Source organism: Falco biarmicus, chromosome Z (genome assembly GCF_023638135.1).
Source record: "Falco biarmicus isolate bFalBia1 chromosome Z, bFalBia1.pri, whole genome shotgun sequence".
Taxonomy (NCBI): domain Eukaryota; kingdom Metazoa; phylum Chordata; class Aves; order Falconiformes; family Falconidae; genus Falco; species Falco biarmicus.
In genome coordinates this window covers 72,576,530-72,598,246 of record NC_079311.1, presented here as the reverse complement: position 1 = coordinate 72,598,246, position 21,717 = coordinate 72,576,530, and the positions used below count along the sequence as shown (strand labels likewise).

The following is a 21,717-nucleotide window of genomic DNA, read 5'->3' as shown; positions in this document are numbered from 1 at the left end:
AGAAATTGTGCCATCCTGTCCTCCAGCTCACCATGTCTTTGAAGAGCAGTGCAGAGTGGGTCTGGGTCAGATCAGGGAAGGCAGAGAGACCGGTACCCTCGTTCTGTGATATATTGAGATAATTTGTTAATAGCCCAAGGAACCCCTATGCTGTATGGATGGCCAAGAAACTCAGTAACTCCTGCCAAATCTGACCAACCTGAGAAAAGTGCTGTCCTGGTCCCCAGATGGGACATGGGTTTACATAAAGACACACCAAATGAGGTCCTCAAACTCAAAGATGCCTGTATCCTCCAGCCATCAGTGTCTACATAACCTGTCTCCAGTGCTGCACACTGGGATGTGTCTGGAGGACCAGCTTCTTTCGGCTCCCACTAACGCTCTGCATCTCCCTGAACTGGAATGTTTGGAAACTGTAGCTGGTAGAAGCATGGGATCTACCTTCAGGTTAGTAGCAGGTACTGGTAGCAGGCTTAAATGCAGCATATGTGCAGAAGCCTTTTGCATATTTTGGAGGCAAAACAGAATCAAAATGGACTTTTGTGTCCTCAGGAGAACAAAAAACAAGTGAACAAACAGTATAAGAAGCAAATAGGAATGCTAACTTGTAGATGACTTGCTAACCAAGTAATTTTCAACTGCTTTGATAATCTAAGAAGACAGTGGGTCATGTGGAGCAGTCAGCAGGGAGTGCTGAGGAGCTGGTACCCTGCAGGGTCGGCACATAAGGCACTGGGAAAATTTCCTCAGTCATACAGGTTGTAACCTGGACTTCGTTGACTGACAAAAATGTAAGAGGGACTAGGGTGACTCAGAAGCTCCAAAACAGCATGTTGGGACCCAAAGAGGGCTGGCAGACAAATGAAGCACAAATGCATTTTTGCTGGACCATCAAAACTCTTACTCGTTTAAACTGGGGGGTTTGGTTTGCTTGTTTGTGTGTGGTTTTAGTTTTGTTTTTTTTCTTTGTGTGTGGTTGTTGTTGTTTGGTTTTGTTTTGTTTTTTGGAACTCTGAATTAAGAGGCAGAAGCAGTGTGAATTTATTGCAGATGAAAAGTAATCCAGTCTTCTTTCAGCCTCTCCTGGATGCTAACATTTCAGCTGCTCTAAGATTTAGACACTCACAAATTTGGTTTCCTGTCTCTAGAGCATTAGAGGAAGGCAACAAGGTGAGACGAATGGACTCAAGTACCTCATAGAAATCAAACAAATTCTGAAGCAGAGACCCAGAAGTAAAACAAAATGTACTTTTGCTACAGGGTTTTTCTCTACACTATTTTTTTTTTCTTTTCATTGTGGTCCCTCATTTCCCCACCCAGACAAAATGCAGCTATGACAACATGGAAATCCCCTGAGTGGCACAGCTCTGATAATAAGATTGTTCAGGTTCAACCAAAATATTATGTCTGAAAAGTTTTTCTTTTAGTTTGTTCCAGCTGAAACAGGAAAAAAGAAAAAAGAAAAAAAAGATCAAAGTGATAGCCCACTCAATTATAAACAAGAAAATTTAAAGTGAGAAGGTGTCATTTCCGGAGAGTGATCATTTTGCACAGGAGAGTCCTCCTTTATTGACACCTCTGGCTGAAAACGACCCTGAGGGTTTCCAGAATAATATGACATTGAATATTATTAAGCCAGCTGCTGACATCCTTAAATGAATGTCTCCAAAGCAAGCCAGGGGTAGGCTTTAGGGATGTGAAGTTACTGGGACCCAGTCTCATTGATTCAAGTTTGGCATCGAGGAGCTTGGATCAAGCTTAGAAAACTCAGTAGGGAAAGATGTGGACTAACTACTCCTAAAGTCCCACCAGCAGACTCAGACCCCTGAAAGGGGTTATTTCTTGAAGGGTGCCATGTGAAGGGATCACTGAGCCAAATAAAGCTGTAAGTGAAGAAAATTTCTTGAGCAAGGGTCCGTCAGGCTATGGTGCTTCTGTCGTCAGTGGCTTCTTGGCCTTGGTGCTGTGTCCAGCTCCTGCTCTGCTTCATATAGGTCGTTGCTGTAACCTGGCAGGTCCCTTTCCTGCTTGTGGGTGGTAGGTATTGTAGACGTCTGCCAAGCAGACATCTACCCCATGCCTCACTTTGAGCTTCTTTTGAATTGAGAAAAATAAATGTGTTTTAGGGGTTTAGTTTTCATCTTTTGACTGTCTGTGTTAGGATGAGATGAACCATGCTTTCCACTGGCAGGATGGGAACAAAGCATGAAAAGCTCTGACATAGGAGTATACGCTGTAAATACCTACGTATTGACCAATGAATCCAAAGTTCTGTGTCTGCCTAGCCTCAGTACACCTTCAGGGAATGCTTTGGTGGGGAGCCTCAGGGTAATTCCACAAGGAGGGACTTGACAGAGGTATGGGAGATGTCCATCTTCTGGGCAGCCTCGCTGAGCTTTTGTGAAAAGGGAGCAATTTCTTCCCATTTGTCATGGTTTAACTCCAGGCAGGTTAAAACGGGGCAGGGGAGCCCAGAAACACCCTCTTGGCTACCCATTGCCCCCTGCTCAGGGCAGCTAGTGACACTGGAGGACAGTCCCTGATCTCCTAGCAAGGACACTTTTCCAGACATGAGAGCTGAGCTTTCATCATTTCAGTGAGCGGTTTAGATTATTTGCTTGCAAATGAAAAATCTGGTGTGGTTTGTATACTGACTCTTCTGATTATAGCGTCATCATTTTTCTCGTTGCTTGGGTATTGCTACCAACTTTGCCCTCAGTTCATTTTACGCCTCCAACATAAAACTTTTTTGGTGCAGCCAGGGCTGTGCCAGAGCTTGCTCTTCTCTTTCAGGTCTTCATCTCACTTGTAGTTAGCCACATCAGTCAGCTGAGTACAAGGCCCTGCATTACGCTTTAGTGTGCGTTGGTGTATACAGCCACAGAAAATGTGTGAAGGAAATACTTAACGCCTCTTGATCTTCCGCTTTCTACCTCTGCTTTGTCCAAAGCCTGAAAAAAAGTGAGATGTACCACTTCATTCTCAGGACATAGGTTTTGCAGGATTAGTTTTTTAGATCACAGCTTTTCTGGGTCAGCATTGCCTTATGTGGGACTTCATAGAACCACGGAGTAGTTTGGGTTGGAAAGGACCTCTGAAAATCATCTAGTTCTACCTCACCCTGCAGTCAGCAGGGACATTAACTAGATCGGGTTGCTCAGAGCCCTGTCCACTCTGACCTTGAATGTTTCCAGGGATGGGCTGTCTACCATCTTTCTGGGCAACCTGTTCTAGTGTCTCCCCACCCTCATCGTAAAAAATTTATTCCCTATGCCCAATATAAATCTATCTTCTTCCAGTTCAAAACTGTTGCTCCTTGTCCTGCCACTACAGACCCTGGTAAAAAAGTCTTTCTCCATCTTTCTTATGCACACTTTATATAATGAAAGGCCATAGTAAGGTTTCTCTGGAGCCTTCTCTTCTCCAGGCTGAATAATCACAACTGTCTCAGCCTGTCTTCATAGGAGATGTGGTCCATTATTTATCATCTTTGTGTCCCTCCAGTGGACCCACTCCAACAGGTCCATGTCTTTCCTGTGCTGGAGGCTCCAGATCTGGACACATTACCCGAGGTGGTGTCTCACCAGCATGGAGTAGAGGGGCAGAACCACCTTCCTCGACCTGCTGGTCACACTGCTTTTGATGCCAACACTTAAAGAATAAGTAGCAGATATCACTCTCAATGTTTCATATCTGGATTGGACCTGTGTATCGCCATCAAGAGGAAAGTGGATGAGAGGGCTAAACTGTGCTCTCAGGGAAACCAGCAGCAAGAATCCCACTAGCCAAGCCAGGAGAACCATCTGTAAAATGTGCTCCCGACCCACTGGACTTAACCAGATTTCATCCAGTGTGTCAGTGGGCCTGATACAGAAGGTCCTTAGTTTTGAAGTGGGAAGCATGTTTCAAAGTAAAAGCTCTGCAAGTATCTTCGCACTGGCTTCCTGCTCTCTGCCACTAGTCATCCTTGTCGGCATGTTTACATTTCCCCTTGCCTGACGTCTCTTTATCAGGCAATGGGTTTGTTCTGCGCCTAGTATAAAGTAAGTGAGTGCAGGTTTCGCACGCACATGTACTGTACACATGCAGCATGCTCAGGATGACACAGACGAGTACAGCATTGAGCATTTTCGCCTTGTTTCTTCACACCACTTTTGGGGAAAGTGGTTGCACCTCAGCAGATGGTGATGGTGAGTCATTTCATCTTCATCTTTCCACTCATGTATGACCTTGAAAAAACTAAGTTAAAAGCTCCAGAATGCAACTGCTGGGTTAAACGTGTTAGTGTTTTAGCTTCCAGTCTCTTTCTTCCAGTGCCAGCATCTGAGGCAGATGTGGGGCAGAGGATACCTATTTAATTTAATTCCCAAGTCTCCTGTCCTTGTAATGTCCACATTTGTATGACATGAGGGACACCATTGCTGTATGCAGAAGGCATGCAAGATCAGACCCATTAATCCTCTCTCATATCTACTGTTCATGTGAGGAGTTATGCCTGGGAGTAGGGTACTGCTTGACTCTTCTGCAGTCCATGGTAGCTCTGAGCTGCTATCAGAGAAGGGTGAGGTTCTGGCTTCTCTTGCTTTTCTTGGCAGTTTCCTCCAGAGAAAACGTTTCAATGTACCTCAAACTTGGCCCAAATTTTCCACTTCTCTTTTCTCTTTCTTTAAGCAATTGCATCAGGTATATCTGGGGCACAGTCCCAGTGTCCCTTGTAGTATGGCTGAAGCAGCAACTCAACCAGGGAGTTCTCACAGCCCATCACTAAGACCATTCATCCCTTACTCAGCAAAATAATTCTAAATGAATTCAACAGCTTAAATTTGATCTTATTGCAGATTTCATTACCTCATTTAGAGAAGTGAAAATTATTTAGTAGCTTCAAAATGAAATCATAAAGAGCAGCAATAAAACCACTGTTTCAAGTGTGCTGCCCCTTTTCTGAAAAGGCAGCTGAAAAAAAATGGATTTACAGATTCAGTCCTGGATCTGTTAAACTCTTACTTGTCTAAAACTAAACAAACAGTAGTGACAATTTGTTGCACTGTGCCTGAAGGACATGGGCACTCACTCAGTTACTGGTCGTTTTAGGGCTCCCTTGTTTGGAAGCAAAAGAGGTTTTGGTTTTTAGGAAGTTAATGGCTGTGTTCCTATGCTATCTCACAGACGGGGAATCTCATTTTCCCCTGTGTGTCACGTATTATATAACACATATGTATGTGCACACATGCATATATACATAGATAGATATATGCAATAATTTTTATTAGTTAGAGGAAAACAGTGAGTGTCTCAGAAGTGCATCTAAGAGCCATGTTTTTTTCTATTTGCCTTTAATTTATACAGTCTGCAGCTCTTCAGAGCCAGCTTTGGCAAGCACCAGTGGTGGTGAATGGTTAACCCTAGAGATTTATCATGGGTGTCACTGAAACCTTTAGGGCTTCCCAAAAGCTGGAATGACTGACTTAACTTCCACTAAACCATAATTTGCTTAGAATTAAAGACAAACAGATTCAGAAAATCCCCACTGAGCAATTAGCAGCTTTTATGATTTCTTCATGAGTTTTGTGGGTTTGGTCAATAAATTAAACAATCCAGGGTAAATTCACCTGTGATGGATGTTGGCTTTCATTCTTCACCTTTCTGACTCGCCCTTCCTCCTGTCAAAGTGCTGCTAGCCAAACAGGCATGAGCTCACCCCTTCTTAGGGGCAGAGGAAGGAAAAGCTCATTGCAGCTTTTGCCTTCATCTCTTCCTTGCTGAGCAGCAGCCTGCCCCCCAGGTGCTGTCCCCCAGCTTGGCAGAGCTGGTGGAGGTCCCCAGAAGCCCTAGGAGAGCTGTCAGCAGAGCTAAGAAGGGGCAGCCATGGCCATGCAGGAGGGCATGAGCAGGGGGAGCAGGGGGCAGCAGGCTGCAGGAGCTCACGGATGGCTCAGCTAGCTTCAGTGGTCCTCCTACCCACCCTTGTTCTTTTTATGCAACCCTCCTCAAAACTACAGTTAGTAAAATAAGTTCTTCCTAAATCAGATCAGCGCGAGAGACCTTGCCTTACTCCGCCTTTGGAGGCAGTCACTTCACTGACCTTGGAAATTCAGTCACAGATTCTGCAGGTGCTTAACAGTGCCATTGATTTCACATGTTGTTGCTAGTCCCGGTGGCTTCAGACTTTAAAGCTGAAGCATGTCCACAGCCTCTGCTAAGACTCCTCTCTTGGTAAAGGCTCATGATTCCTGCTGTGATCTGCACCAGCCTGCTGGGTGCTGCCCCAACCCAAGAGACAACCATTTCTGTGAAGTCCCTGCCATGGCTGTAGCTTTAAGAGCAGTTTTACTCCTGCTTAGAATCGCCCCACCTCAAGCCCTGCCTTGATTTCAGCTAAGCCAGACTCAGCGCTTTGCCTGATCTGGGCTTCTCAAGGAAAAAAAAAAGAAAAATTATCCTGTAAACTTTAAATTGTGGAAAGAGTCCTCAGTAGTGTGAGTCATGGTGCAGTCATCAAAACCATTCACATAGCAAACACATTCATGTGTGGATGTTCTGAGGTTTAGGGAAGAAGTGTAGCTGAGGCTACATGCATATTTATGTCAGACAAAAAAAAATTAATTAGTCATGGAGGAATCATACCAGAAAAAACATTTCAAATTGCTTACTTAACATTGTTTATGAGGTTTAATTATCATTTAATTATTATTTAATTATCTATGTTTATGATGTTGTTTCCATGAATAAGGAATCACATAATCACAATGTGAAAATTTGGTGTCAAAGAGGCAAAGTCAGCTTTCCTTCCAGTGCAGTATCAAAGGTGCACTGTGCTGGTGAAACCTTACATGGCTGTTGAAACTGCAGGATAAAGCCTTTTTCTTTCTTTTCATTTTGCAGTAAGCCAGATAGAATATGAATTAAGAGTTCTGTCACATCTCTGCAAAGCAGCAGCAGCCAGCTAAAAAGTTGTTTCTCATATGCCGTTTATTAATATGATGATTATCAGGTTTGTGTGTTTATGCAAAATCAGATATATGTAGTCTGCATGTACAGAGAGCACCAAGAAGTATCTCTCTCTCTCTCATATAAAGGAAGATAGGTCATCCTAGCTCGTAAGTTTTAATGTCTTGAGGTATCTATCAGTATAAATAAGTCAGTCTCCTGGTAATTGCAAGTAAAGTCTTAGAGAGGCGTAAAATGTGACATTTGAGTTTTGGGTGTATCTATCTATACAAAATATGGGGGTTTTCCATTTTACGCAGATTCATTTCAGCTTAGTTGTTATCCCCTGAATTTTGAATACGTGTGTATCTGTATGCACACATTTTTACCTGCAAATATGTAATTTTATGTAATACACATTTCTGTACATATGTCTGCCCAAATGTCTCAGGGCTGCATTGATCAAGATGTATGTATTTCAACATGTAGGAAACTGCTGCAGGGTTTGTCCTGGAGTTGCACTGACCTCTTGAATGTAGTGGTCAAGTAGAGTAACTCTGTACAGCACCTGCCTTGTCTGTGGCTGTACTGCACAGATTATCCCTCAAAGCAGCGCCGCTGGTGGAAGGCACAGCATTTTGATGCCTTTCAGGGAGAGCTGAGCTACCCCTGGGACAGACCCCACCAGAGCTGCAGTGAGATCAGTAATTGCCCCTTAGCACTGGTTGCTCATGGTGGTAAATGGCCACTACATCTTAGCACAGGGGACAGATCTGCTGCTGAGTTCCAGATTAGTGCAGCATCAGATGCTCCCATCCCTCCTGCTGCCTGCCACAGGTACTGGTGGGAGCAGCCCCCTTCCTAGTCCCTGCCCACACTGCTTTTGCATTTTTCTCTACATTCCTGATTGACTTCTGAATTTCTTTTCTTACTCAAAAGCTGATCCAGATGCACCTCAGCTCCGAGGTCAGAAGGAAGTGCTGCTGATAGTGACCCTGTGGCATAATGCTCTTTACTTAGATTTTAAGGCAATCAACAAGCTCTCCCCTGCTTTCTACCTGCTGTCAAACTATGACCGTTTCAGATCTTCAGATGTGCTCCCATGCTGGACTAGGTCTATGGTCTGTGCGTCTCGGTGTGCACTGGCAGGATTGGCCAGGACATCACCAGCAGGACTACGAAACTGGTATCCAAGTAGCTGGTCATGTCTCAGTGATTCATTTCACCTAAGTGACAGCAGAGATGACCATCATTTCCTCTGGGAGGGATTTTCCATTTGAAATGTTTCCATGGGCATTTTCCCACACTGTTAGTGAGTGTGAGTCACCTATATGCCCAGAGCAGCCACGGTCCTGTTCTTGCTGTGGTAGGTGCCCTGCATGACAAGGCCACGCCTGAGCAGTGGGTAGGAGGACACCAAGTAGGGGATGGGGAATAGCCGCTGGACATGGGAAAGAGGGTTATGTATCACCACAGCTACCCTTAACCACTGGTAAAAGAAGGCAGAGACACTCCTGCCCCGAGGATCCATTAAGGGGTCACGGCAATTACCCTTTCCCTGTCTGCTCATCTACAGTAGGTGAGATTTTATGAAATGAGGCTGAACCGGCAGTTTCCACTGGAGAGGACTCCTCTCAGAAGCATCAGGTTTTGCTTCACTGACCTCATACCTGCCAAGTGTAGGACTTGAGACATAAGCTCTTAGTCAAATCGTGATTGTGTTATTAGTCATCAAAGCAAATCTGCAGGAAGCCAAGCATTCTGGCAGAAAGTCTGAGCTTTCCCTCCTGAGCCCAAATTTGTGACATTTCAGAAAACTTTGCAGTATAATCAAAATGTGGCTTAATTATCTCATGATACCGAAATACTCTTGCTTTCCTAAACCCACCCATTTAATTTTCCAGTCTTCTCAGGAACCTGGTGACAGGCCAGACCATCACAGCACAGGCAGGGGCAGAGCAGAGGCCAGAGGATGCTGTTTGGGCGTGCTTGGCCACCTGCAGCATGGCTGGTCCTGATGCAGGTGAAGCCATGGCAACTGCTGAGCATGCATTCTCTGGTGTGGATCTGCCACTTTGGAGCTACAAGGTGTTTGATGCAATTTCAGGCTGTCTTGAGCTAAAATTCCCATACAAAAACTCCCGTTGAAACTAGCCCTTGCTCTTGAACAGATGTTACCCTCAAGCATCAGTCCCAGACACCTCTGGTAGTGACTGTGCAGAGTATATCCCCCAGTGCATATTTCTGTCCTAATTATTTTTAAGTGTTTCAGTCCTTGACTTGAATAATCTGCTTTTCAGCAGGCACCATGAACATGTCTTGCCCTGCTTCGCATGCCCCAGGATAGCAGAATTTTGTGGCTCCTAATAGGAAAACCTGTTTGAGAAAGTTCTGAGATGATTTTCAGATAGAGTAGGTCCTGGTGTTATCTTGGCATAAAGTTTATCCATAATTTTAAAATGAGAATGCTCCTGTCCCTGGCTCAGACTTAGGAGGAATTAAACTGCCATGTGAACAATGTATTTTTCTGTCTCGCACTTGACACTGGGACTTTTTTACCGAGGTTTACAGGTCAACATCAGTGCCCTTCTTTGCCAGTGATTAATAGAAGAGACGTAGGGTGTCTTGTCTGACTAAACCATCTGCAACGCTATGTCTTTTTATAGTTCACAGACCAGTGATGCAGAATCTATCTATGTGCGTGGTAAGTGGCAGGGCTTCACTGGCATGCAGGGAAAGCAAACCTGAAAGGTGCAAGTGGCCTTTAATTTCATTTTGAACAAGCTTTCTTTGCTTCTTACAAAACAGGTGGGTCGATCCTTTTCCTTTCAGGCAACCATGTAAAGAAACAACCTCCTATACAACGGAGCTGCAAATTGAATACACTCATGGGTTTGCTTCAGTAACATCCTACTAATCTCTCCTTAGGGACTTTTGGAGATGATGAACCAGACAATTTTGACATCGACTGTTTCAGTCATCTGGAATTTAAGGGTTCCTATAGCAGCCTGACCTGCAATTTTACTGAGCTGCCTCCTCACAACACTAACTATACCCTATCCCTGTGGTAAGTGCTATCAGTCCATCCTTTGGTAAACTTCTGGAAAGCAAAGTGCTAAGCCCTGGTGAATCCTGGTGCCCTATGCTGGGACACAGGAACAGCAAAGCTAGACAAAATTCTGTTTCAGAGTGTTTTGCTGAGCTTGACTACTCTATTCAGCAAAGAAGAAGAGTTTACTGAAATAGAACATAACTTCCCTAACAAGAAAAAAAGTCATCTGGAAGGGTCTGTAAGGGGCTTTATAATGTCTCTGATAGTCCTGATCTTGCCTCTCTTTCTCTGGAACACCTTTAATTACAGATGCAGCCTAGCATGAACTGAGCATTTTTCCATTAAATCAAATGATATGGTTAGGAAATCAAACCTAGCCTTTATCAAGTGAAAAGTAAAAAAGTTTTTGAAGAGGCAGACCCTTCCCACAGAAAATTCTTTGGCAAGAAGGCTGATTTTCTACTGCAGTGAAAATGCCTTTATGTAGGTAAGGAAAAAATTAAGCAGTTGTCTTTGCACACACTGGAATGAATATACAAAACCCAGACAGTTATGAAACACATCAATCATCTCCACTTCTTTTTGAGTTTCTTCTTGAAACTCTTTTCCACCTTCTTTTTAAGTGATACACCAAGTTGAAGAAGCTCAGGTTTGGTTTCTTTAGAATACTTCTGCTTTTCCCTTTGCCTGTTTTTCCTGAAACTGAAAGTTCTGTGGCAGCCAGCAGAAGCAGATTTTTTTTTTTTTTATCATGCTATTGTAATCACTACTTTTTTTCCACCTAGTTTATTAGAATCTTTCTATTTCATGAGATTGATTCTGGATTTTGGCTGAAATTTTATGAAAGTCCTCAAACACGGGTGTCGCACGGATGGAGGAACACACAGATATGTTTCCACTGCTGAAACTGTGCCATAGGACCCTTTCACGGCCTGGCTGACTTGAGCCTGTATTTGCTACGACTTTGGTCAATAAGAAATTTGTCTTTATCTTCAGTGAGCATCCAAATCTATTGCCCTATATTTAAAAGTGGCACCAGTAAGATAATTTTTAAAGACACAAAGGTTTTTAACACATACATCTCCAATTTAATAATTGCATTTTTTTCTTGGAGAGCTCCAGGACTCTTACTTGGATACATGTCACTTGAGTATTGTCCTCAAGGACCATAAGGAAAAACACTATCAATCTTTTAAAGTCCTTATTTCTGTGGCATTTTTTTCTTATTTCACATGGAGTCTCACTTCAGTTAATGTGAAAGGAGCAACCAGGATTCACCTCTTACTATGTTACAGTAAGACTGAGAAAAAAATTAACATTGTGTCACTTCGGTCAACAGTACCAAGGAAGACAGCAATTACGTGTGCTTCAATATGGAGAAACAGGAAGATGTGTATTTCCTAGAATTCAGTGATATACTCTCCAACAAAGACCTTTGCATGGACACTGAGATGAAGAGAAGGATCTGCAAGAGTCTGGTTGTAACTGACATTGGTAAGACACTGAACATTTTAGATGTTTTTAAGACACAGGAGTTACTGAAGGAAAAAAAAACCAGCCTAGTGCAAAGCCTAAGCATCAATCTGGATGACACAGAGGCAGTATAAAACAGTGTCCTAGCAGAGCATGTAGCTCGGATTGGGGTGTTGGCAGTGTGTGGTGTTCCCCTTGCTTCCAAGCCAGACATGTCTAACCTCCATTCAAAAAGTGCCGCTGAATTCTGGCCTATTTTGACACTGCCCTGACCTGGACACAGACTGAGTCATGCACTTGGTGAAGCAGCTGTTCCTAGGCAAGGATGAACTGTCCAGCAGGGACATTTTGTTCATCTCTTCCTAGGGACTGTGTGCTTCCAGGACTGACCACCCCAAGTCTAGTGTGAGCTTGGTAGCACAGGGACACCGAGGTTGCAAGATCTCACTTTTTTGCACCTTGCTTCTTGGTGAAGCCTGTTGTCTGAACATGGCGCTCAGGCATCCCACAGCGAAGGGATGCCGAGAGCCCAGGACAGGCTTGTCAAAACTGTGCTGGGGACCTGCCTGAGCTGAGAAATAGGGAACCTAGGGAAAGAGGGGCTTCTTGGTACTTATCCCTCTGGGGAGCTGGTCTCATTCAAGGGCTGCAGAGAAGCCCATGTAGCGTGGCTCTGTTCTGCTGTGGTGCCATACTGCTTTGCCTTCCTTTGGCAATAGGCTCTGCAACATCTGTCTTTTATGAAACGTTTCTGCCCCAGTCCAGTAGTTTTCTAATAATCTTACATTACCTCTCAGTTTATGGGCCAGCCTGGACCATCTTTGGTGGTCTCTCCTCTAGAAACTGTGGGTCCCACATGGAAGGTTTAAGTATTTGGGGGCTTCAGAAGGAATGGGCCTAATTTCTGGCTATATGCATTTTCCTGAGAGGAAAGAAGTGGGGTCTCTGTTCCTGTGAAAGCTGGCGTACTTTACATGGCACATTCAGGAAGCATCAGGAGCACAGAGACAGGTTCCTGCAGACCTCAGGGACAGCTTGGGGACAGTGTTGAGGGCTGCACTTTGGAATGCATGTACTGGCACAGGCGGTCATTTGACACAGTCTCCTGCAGACCAGGTCAGGTGTGGGTTCATAGCCAGGGCCTGGAGCCACAGCCCCCTCTGTTATATCTAACACTGTCATACTTTGTCCCTACGCCTACCCCACCACCCGGACGACCACCAGCAGTTGCACCCATGCCCAGTTTGCTCCCCAGTGCCTTCCTCCCAGCACAGCGATGGGTTTTGCCATGGGGCCTCCATCTCAGAGCATGGGTTAGAGGGGCTGAATTTCAGGTCTTCAAGCAACACTACCGCAGAAGTGGGGCTGCTCAGAAATTGCTTTCCAAGACTAAATGGCACATCCCTAGGAAGTCTCAGGACCTAGGTGTAAGGATGAGCTGGGGCTCAGCATGAGGCTCATCCAGCTCAGGCCAGCTCTCGCTCAAGATAGGTCACCCTGATGGGAGTGTAACTTGAAGTTACTTCTTGCTTTTCAAAACCTGTTTATTTTGTAGTAACATTGTGCTACTCCTGTTATATCCTGGTTTGTTATCATTTGCAGTTAAGCCTGAAGTACCATTCAATATAAACATCACATACCAAAAGGAAGCAAATGAATATCTTATTCATTATAGTACCCCACACTCATGGAAGAAATACTTAAGGGACAAATTAATACACCAAATAGCCTATCGGCAGGAAGAGGGTACTTGGAAGGTAAGTGATGATGTGTTGGTGAGCTTACACTAATTTCCAAAATTAAACATTACCAGAAATACCAGACCATGTAAAAACCTTCAGATCTGCATTTCTACAGTTCTCCAGCTGAAAACTTGGAAAGATACAGTGTTTGGCATTTGGAAATGTCATCAGTCAAAACAATTCCAGACCGACAGCATCCATGCCTGTTATACACTTCTCTGGGCTAATGAAGTTTTATTTGTTTGGGCTTTGCAGTGGGAAGACATAATGCCTAATCTAATCTAAGACATAATCCTAAGTGTTTGGATGGCTTGCTATGTTGTTACGGTGGTTTTGCTTTTATTTTCTAGGCTCATCAGTCAGTAAATTGAATGACCCCTTTTCTTATTTAGCAATAGTTTCTTTGTGTCCCTTTTTCACTGAGCCTCTCCAGGCTTCGGGTGCAGCCCTGCAGCTTTCCCACCCTCAGACGGTGTCTCAAGCTGCAGCAGCTTGTGAACTGGATCTGGTGTGGGCTGCCCAGCTGCTGAGACCTCTGTGTCCCCTGTCACAAGAGCACCTGTGCAAACACTAGTCCAGATGCTTGAAAGCGTGGACTGTACCTGTTTCTTACAGCAGGAACAGAGGAGAACTGTAAGTAGAAAAAGGTTTCAGGCAATGAAATGCACTGAAACAAAGAGCACCAGAGCTGCGCTGTGGGATTTCAGCTTCTTTCCTGTAGCTGCTCTTTCAGAAGCTGTCTTTTTATGCTGCACAAATGTATTTTTCCCCTCTCTCTTCTGAGCCTCCCCAAGGAAGCATGCATTTCCCACTGCAGTGCAGGTGGTAGCAAAGCACAGTTAATACTTCAAGCTGTTTTCCAAGAAGCTTTTACCTGGTGTTTGTCTTTCTTCTCGATACTGGCTGGCTGGGCTACCTTGCTGTTAAACTAGGCTGATGGCCTGATGACCACCTGTATAATAACCAAAGACATGGAGCAAACAGCATGGTACTGCAAGGATGCACCTGGTCTTGCACATTTTGCTGAAATTTAAAAGTTAAACTTTTCCTGTATCTTCTAGAAAATTAATCAGATTTTTATGTGTGTGTTTAGACAATAGAGACGCCGTACCTTCAGATAAAATTACTGGGGAAAAACCTCGAAAATGATGCATCGTATGAGGTGAAAGTACGTTCTCAGCCCAATGGAGATTATTTTAAGGGCACGTGGAGTGAATGGAGCACTTCCCAGAGCTTCAGAACTGCAAGAGAGCAGCATTCCACAGAGAGCTGTAAGGGCAGAAACCACTTTGGTCCACCTGGCAGAAAGCAGAGCTAGGGGCCCTTGGCTCCCTGGCCATCCCCAGCATCAGCAGGGACAAGAGCACGGGGAGGGAAGAGCCCACAGCCATGGCAGGGTCAGCCCTCACAGGCACCAGGCACCCTGGAGGAGATGGCCCCGAAAGCGGCTGTATTGCTCTGGTCTGGGGCTGACTCTCCACACAAAACTAAATCTCACTCAGGGGTAATAAAATCATATGCAGTGCCGCTGTAAGGACATGAGGGGAGGGGGAAGACTGACTCACTCCTGCTTGCTGCCTGCTGGTGTGCAGGGAAAAAAACCAGCTTGCACTGAGTGTTTCAGGTAAGGCACAAAGAGCAATGAAACATGCCCCATTTCAGGGCCCTGGATCTGTGTGCAAGCATGGCACTTTAATCACAAATACAATATGGGATAAAATCTCATCATCGCACTTGTAAATGTGAATAATCCTTCTGGTCCTTAGGGTCCCCCAAGGTACCTTGGCATTATGTCTGTTGGAAGTCAGTTCAGTGTTGCTGTAAGGATGCAGCGAGCAGTGGCTCCATGCACTGAAAGTGAAAGCAGACTTTGAGCTGCTTTAATCCAATCTGGGAACCCAGCTTGGAGCTCAGCCAAGTGCTGATGTTCCGGTCGCCTACCTCTTTCCTCCTTCAGGGAGACAGGAGAAATGCACCACTGCACCAGCCCAATGATAGGCAAGTGCAATGCTTGGCATTAATTTCTAATTTATCACCTGATAAATTACAGTCATGGTGGCTTAACAGTGAGACGTTTAGATGTATTGACTGATGTTCTTTGTTTTTCTTTAGACAGCAGCGTGGTTGTGCTTATACTCTCCATCCTGGGATTCATACTCTCCATTGTCATGGTTGTCCTGATCATAACTTTTTGGGAAAACAGGTAATCTAAGTCCCTTTGTATCAGAAGAAGTGTTGGAAGCCAATCCTGTTCTGATACTTCTTATTGCTTTCCTTCTTATACTTGTGAACTATTCTCTTTCCATCTCTAGACCTCTATATCAAGCAAAAGCAGGAAAAAAGTAGAAATGGGCAATACAAGAGGGGGTGTTGGCAGGAAGAGGATAACTTACCGCTTTGAGTGGACTTCAGTCTTGGGATCAAAACACTGAAACCTTTGGGGAGCTGAAGTCACCAAGGGAACACTTGCAGAGTCAGTGTCTCATTGGAGACAAATCTGACTCAAAAGCTTCAAGCAAGATCCAGAAAAGAAAGCGAGCTTTAGTAAAGTCCCAAGAGGTGTGGAAATGGTATACTGGGGAGATTGCCTCTTTTCCTTTCATAGGCTGAGTCAGTGGAGCCTTTGCTCTGCAGCACTTTCAGAAGCAGCACGGCACAGCTCTCTGCAGCGAGGGCTTGATGGTGTCGACCACCAGCCCAGCCACGTCCACATCCAGCCAGCCATGTGGCAAAATCAGGCTCCACATCCCCCACCAAAGCAGTCATGGCAGAACGGGACCAGAGATACATTCATTACACAGGCAGCCCTGTGTCTGCATTGGGGTTTTTTTTTGATATATTGGCTACACAGCAGTAAAATATTTTTTAAATATGTGGCTATATATGCTTCTATGTAATAGAAGTGTTGACAAACTTAAGAAAATTAACAAGTATGTAGAAAATCTGGTGAAACCAGAGTCTAAAATGAGAAACTCCCAAGTTTAACCATAGGAGAGGGAGCCCTCACAAGGCAGAAAGCCCAGGGCTGTTCAATGGCTTTCAGAGCAGCCCATCCATGACATCCAGCTCCACTGACATCCAGAGAGAGGGCTGCATGCGAGTTGCTTTCTGGGGACAACACTTGGGCTGTGCTAACTCCTAAATTACACAAGGGGAATATGGGAATATGCTAGTTGGCCTCTGTCAAACCATGCCAAGAACAATTTTAATAATTAAACATTTTAGGCACCGGAGTTATCTGCCAGACAATGCTCCCTGGTGCTGTTTTATTTGCAAGTGTAGATGTAGCTTGAGATTTCTAGCTCTTGCTTTTTACTGTTGCTGAGCACCTGCAGTTCTCTAACTGTGCTAGAAGTTCTGCTTATGTAAAAACATGCTCATGAAAAAAAAGACTTCTTGAACCCAGATATTTCCCTTTTAAAAAGAAGAGGATTTTATACATGTGTGTATATATATCCATATATACAGACACATATATAAAACAAAATATATATTCATATACATCTATAGCTGTACCTATATTACTGCAAGATTTAATGTCAGTTGGGCAATATTCTCCAAATGTACCATTGCTGAGGGTTTCCAGCAGCACAGCATGAGAACTTTGCTAATCAAGGCAGTAAAAATGAGACCAGTGGGACAAGGCTACAACACGGCTATCTGAAGCACAGATAACTGGCCAAGGAGTGGGACAATGCACAGTTCTTTGACACATAAACATGCAGAGGCAAATATCAGCAAATTTACACTTGAACCACAGCATCTTTTTTCACTTGCAGAAATTGGTGTCATCATGTAAAACCCTGTTAACACTGTTAGATGCAAACGAGCTCTTTGCTGGCATCATTTGCTCCTTTTCCAGTACTTGGTGAAGCATCTTTCTTTAACTGTGACAATCTGTGCACTCAAAAGAACAATGACTATTCAGTGACCTTTATGACTCCTCTTCTCCTCTCTTTGTTTTATTCTGAGACTTCTCTGTTGTTATTCTGAGTAATGCAAGCCAGCCCTCAGTCTTTATGAGAATAAGTACAAATGATGCAATATGAACCTCTGGTATCTCAACATGTCCCTCTATTGCTGCTGTTGAACCACCTTTTGTCTACTGTTGCTGTTTCAGGATCAAGCCTGCTGTGTGGCCAAATCTTCCCGATCATAAAAAAACGCTGGAGCAACTATGCAAGAAGCCAAAAAATGTATGTACTTCCACTGTTGCTTTCAGCTGAGTGTAAACCATTGGGAATGAAACTAACACACGTGAGAGAGAGTAGATGCATTTGCTTGAACTGGGACATCTTTCAGAAATTACTTCTACATTTCACTGAGGAGAGCCCACATTTGCACAGGCAGATGCTAGTCCAGGGTATGGAAATAACAGACAATTCAACTGATGCCCAAGCTTTGACTTGTGCAAAGTAGCTACAGACAGATGGAGAATTTGATATATGAAGAAAGGCTGAAGGAACTGAGTTTGTTTATAGAAAAAAGAAAGCTTGGGGTGGGGGCTACTAATCACAGCCTTCCAATACCTAAAGTGTAGGTAGAGAGATGGTGAAGGTACTGTTGCCACAAGGCTGCATGGTGGCAGGACCAGAGGCAACAGACACGTTACTTCAGGGTAAATTTCATCTGAATATATGAAAGCTTCTTTTCTCCAACAGAACAATTAAGCATTGTGTAGGTTGCCTAGAAAAGTAGATTCTCCTTTGCTGGAAATGTTCAAAGGCTTGGCTTGATAGGGCTCTGGATAACCTAATCCGATTCCTGCTTCTGGCAGAAGGTTGACCGGTTAGACTCCAGAGGTCCTTTCCAACTGAGACACTTTGGTGATTCTATGAAACTGTAAAAGTGGGGCTGGATGGGGACCCTTTGCAAACATCCCTGTTGATGCCCATATACCCTTATATTGCCAGCAGAATTGTTCATACACCATGCCAGATAAAAGCCAGAGAGACAAATGTTACAAACTGTAGGACGGGGGATTAACTTGTTGCCTTAAAACTATATGGCTACTGCATTTTTTTGCTAAGAAACTCATTAGTGCTGCTCTCTCCAGTTGGTACGTTATTAACACGTTTTTAATTTAATAAGAGGTCTCAGACAACTCTCCTATTCCCTGTGCTCCCCAGTGCAGGGATTCCTCATGTGTTTCAGGAAGTCATGTCAAATTTTTACTTCCCTCACTGCTAAATTAGGAAGGTAAAACTGAAAGGAAATGCCTGGGTTGGCACACTCATTCCTGTGAAATGACTGGTGTGCAATAGATGCATGGCTCAGAAAAGTCTCTGAAACTCCAGTTCCCACCACATTTGGTAGAGCACAAAATGCTCTGGAGAGTGATGCTGCCTGCAGGAGGCCGATGGATAGATTCAGATTAATACGGAAAAGGATTTTAAGCCACGTGACAGTTTATTCTCTGCTAACCTACTGTTCAGCTCACTCAGGGTTACTTTCAGAGTTAAAGAAATGACAGATACCTTTCTAAAAGCAAACAAAGTATCAGAGCACATTTTCTCTTAAGCTAATACCCACTGTTAACTGACCATGCTGTTCCCTTTGCCATGCAGAATTTTGATATAAGCTTTAACCCAGAGAGTTTTGGTTACGTTCATATCCATAAAGTGGATGGCATTCGAGCAAAAGCTGAACTGGAAAATTTTCTGCAGCCATCAACTTCTCCAGAGACAAACCTTCCAGAAAAATTTAAGAGCAGATCAGACCTGAAGATGATCCCTGCGATGACAGACAAAAGCAATCTAAATCTGTCTGTGACATACGGAGGAATCTGGCCGGCTGAAGCCTTGCACAAGCTCCTGGGCACAAACCAGTTGGCAGTCACCGAAGGAAACTGCAGCTCCAGCACGTACAAGGTGTGCCACAGCAATGGGGTGCCCCTGTGCAATGATGGTTTCAACCTTTCCTCCACTCCTCCCCCAGATCTCTCTGACCAGCCTGGACCAGAACCCCTCAATGGTGACACTGTGTCCCAGACACTGCCTACCAGTGAAATGAGGTCACCAAACAATGAGGAAGCCTATGTCACTATGTCTAGTTTCTATAAAATTCAGTAAACCTTACAGGGATGGCAACATACTTTTTTATCTCTAACACAAGCAGGACACTGAAGCTTTCTGTTTTGTCATCCTGCACCCTCTGAGCCTCTGCAACACACCCAGCTGCAGTGCGACGCTGTGCCTGCGAGGAAGGAGGTTCTCCTATGTTTCAGGGACAAGTGGCCTAACCTTAGCTCTCAGTATGCCAGCAGCCATCTCCACCGCAGCAGAAATTGACTTTAATTGAATCTGACTTTCTTATCAAATCTTCAGATATGATTAATCCAGAGCAATGACACTGCAGTCCTAGCTGAGGATCACAGCCGTCTCATAAAAGTTAACTATTGTCTTCTAAACTCTTCTGTTAACCTCTTGGTTGCAGAGTTAAGCTCTTATTAATGCATAAGCAAGATATACAGCAAAAAATTCAAGTTAACTAGAATCCAATCTCTTTTATAAAGTGACATGTCAGGAGCAATTCCTCTGCAGTCAGTGGAAGTCCATGAGTTTGCAAAACGCCAGTAAATGAGAGTTGCTATCAAGCATTAGTTGCCAGGGGATTCAGGAGCTTGGTCACTGCAAAGCGAGTCTGCTGAGCCTCCAGGTAAAAGGGCACATGGACACTGACTCACTTTAAGAAGATGTTTTCTTACATTGAGGTTTTTGGGGATTTTTGAGAGAGAGTAAAACAAAGCAAAACCCTACATGAGACTGCTTTTTGCTGTTGGTAAAGAACTGCCCTGGGGCCAACTTTAGGATACACAGGTATTTCTGCTAGTGCTATATATTAAAGATCTTTAGTATTTCATGTACTAGCAACGTTTAGCTAAGAAAACAAAATTATATCAATGAAAAGTGAAGTCCCATCTCTTCCCGTAAACTCAGCTGGGGCTGTAAAATGCATGATGCTGTCTTTCTCTGCAGCTGTTTTGCAAATATTAGTGCAGCATGTAAGTACTTTCCAGGACAGAAGGGCTGAGAGGACTGTGTTTGTTTACTAGCATTATTCCTAGTGGTTGTGGCTGCATGACAATACTTTGAATTTAGCCAGGTAATGTTCTCATGCAACATCTGACCTAGGAAGATGGATGGAGTGTCATGGATCCTGCCAGTGATTAGAAGACCTGCATTTTTTTTAATGTACCTTGTAAAAAATATGGCCTGGAGATACCTTTTTTTGTTTGTTTTTTAAATGTTATTATGGAGAAAGGCATCCTGTCCCTTCCCTTTCACCCTTCTGTGGGCTCTGTGCCCAGCCCTAAGGAGCTCCCCACCTGCTGTCACACAGAGATGGCTGAGCCACTTCGCAGCCTCTCTAGGATGCCATGCATTGCAGAGCACATGCTTGGAGATGAAACTGCTACAGCCACATGGTTGCATGACAGCCAAGCAGTGTGGCCATGGGAAATCCAAGCCACTTTGCTGTGCTCTGGGATCGGGGTTCACCCTACTGGGCAGTCTCAGTTCCTCTAGCTGCTTGAAATTCTCCTTTCCCAAAATGTATTCACATTCCCAAAGGCTAAGGGTAAAAGAGTCCTTTCTCATCTTCAGAGCTGCTAGAATTTGTTCTTACTGGTAAGAGCCACTGAGATGTTGCTATCTATATATGATGTAGCCTGCTGGAGAAAAACTCCCAAGACAGCACTCCACCTCCACCTGACACCAGGAAAACCTTCACATGGGGATAACCTTACAGTCTCTGCGTGCAAAGGGGCTGAGGATTTGGTCAAGGCATTCCAGTGTCATTTTACAGAATGTTTTTTATTGCTGTTTCTTGCCGTATTAAACATTGATTAGTGAAGTAGGAAAAGGCGAAAGCCCTGGACTTTCATTTGCTTTATAATGCTTGTATTTCTTTTTTAAAAGAGCCTCTGGTAATGCTCATACTGTGCTGACTTGCACAGTGCAGTTGTAGATGCAGACAGACTGGGCTGGAAAGTCGTCCTCTTCCAGTTACAGTAACAGACAAAAACAGGATAGAGAAAGAAGCAAAACTGCATCAGAAAAATCCTGTACAGTATGTGCTATGCTTGTTTTGAACTCACACACACATTTTTAAGGATTAAAAGGGACATCAGAAATGTTTATTTGCACTGTTTAGGCAATAGGTTACCATGTATAGTAGTCTTTGTTTGTCCAGAAAGGTATACTGCATTTAATATAGAAAAATCAGTAGAAACATAGTGTTTGCCTTTAATATGGGAAAAGTAGTAGGAACCTGATGTTTATTTACTTCAATCACTCTGAAATAGTTATATGTTTTCTATGTAGTACTCGCACTTTTGCGTAGCTGCTAATATTTAAACATTCATTCTTTTTTCTATGTCTTATTACCTTTATTTAATTAGATAACATGTAACTTTGGTTTTACCGTGGTGTCACTGTATTAAAACAACATGGATATTTGCATGACTTATTTATGCTGCTGTAATTCAGTCTTCTAATATATATTTATCAGGATAGGACTTAC

The 21,717-nt window shown here is 43.8% G+C and overlaps 1 protein-coding gene across 1 annotated transcript; it reads left to right on the top strand.

The window, feature by feature from the left end:
* Positions 1-3,965: 3,965 nt before the first annotated feature.
* On the top strand, positions 3,966-21,659 carry IL7R (interleukin 7 receptor). The gene is made up of 8 exons (XM_056324501.1): positions 3,966-4,190; positions 9,856-9,994; positions 11,319-11,473; positions 13,055-13,209; positions 14,288-14,465; positions 15,307-15,397; positions 17,315-17,390; positions 18,762-21,659. The coding sequence occupies exons 1-8, from the start codon at positions 4,091-4,093 to the stop codon at positions 19,263-19,265; spliced, it is 1,398 nt and encodes a 465-aa protein (XP_056180476.1). The 5' UTR covers positions 3,966-4,090; the 3' UTR covers positions 19,266-21,659.
* The last annotated feature ends 58 nt before the right edge of the window (positions 21,660-21,717 follow it).

Excerpts from the sequence above, each read along its gene's own strand:
- IL7R (XM_056324501.1), top strand. The coding sequence starts at position 4,091 with ATGCTCAGGATGACACAGACGAGTACAGCATTGAGCATTTTCGCCTTG. Across the intron at positions 9,995-11,318 it reads AACTATACCCTATCCCTGTG|TACCAAGGAAGACAGCAATT; the intron begins GTAAGTGCTATC and ends TTCGGTCAACAG. Across the intron at positions 11,474-13,054 it reads TCTGGTTGTAACTGACATTG|TTAAGCCTGAAGTACCATTC; the intron begins GTAAGACACTGA and ends TATCATTTGCAG.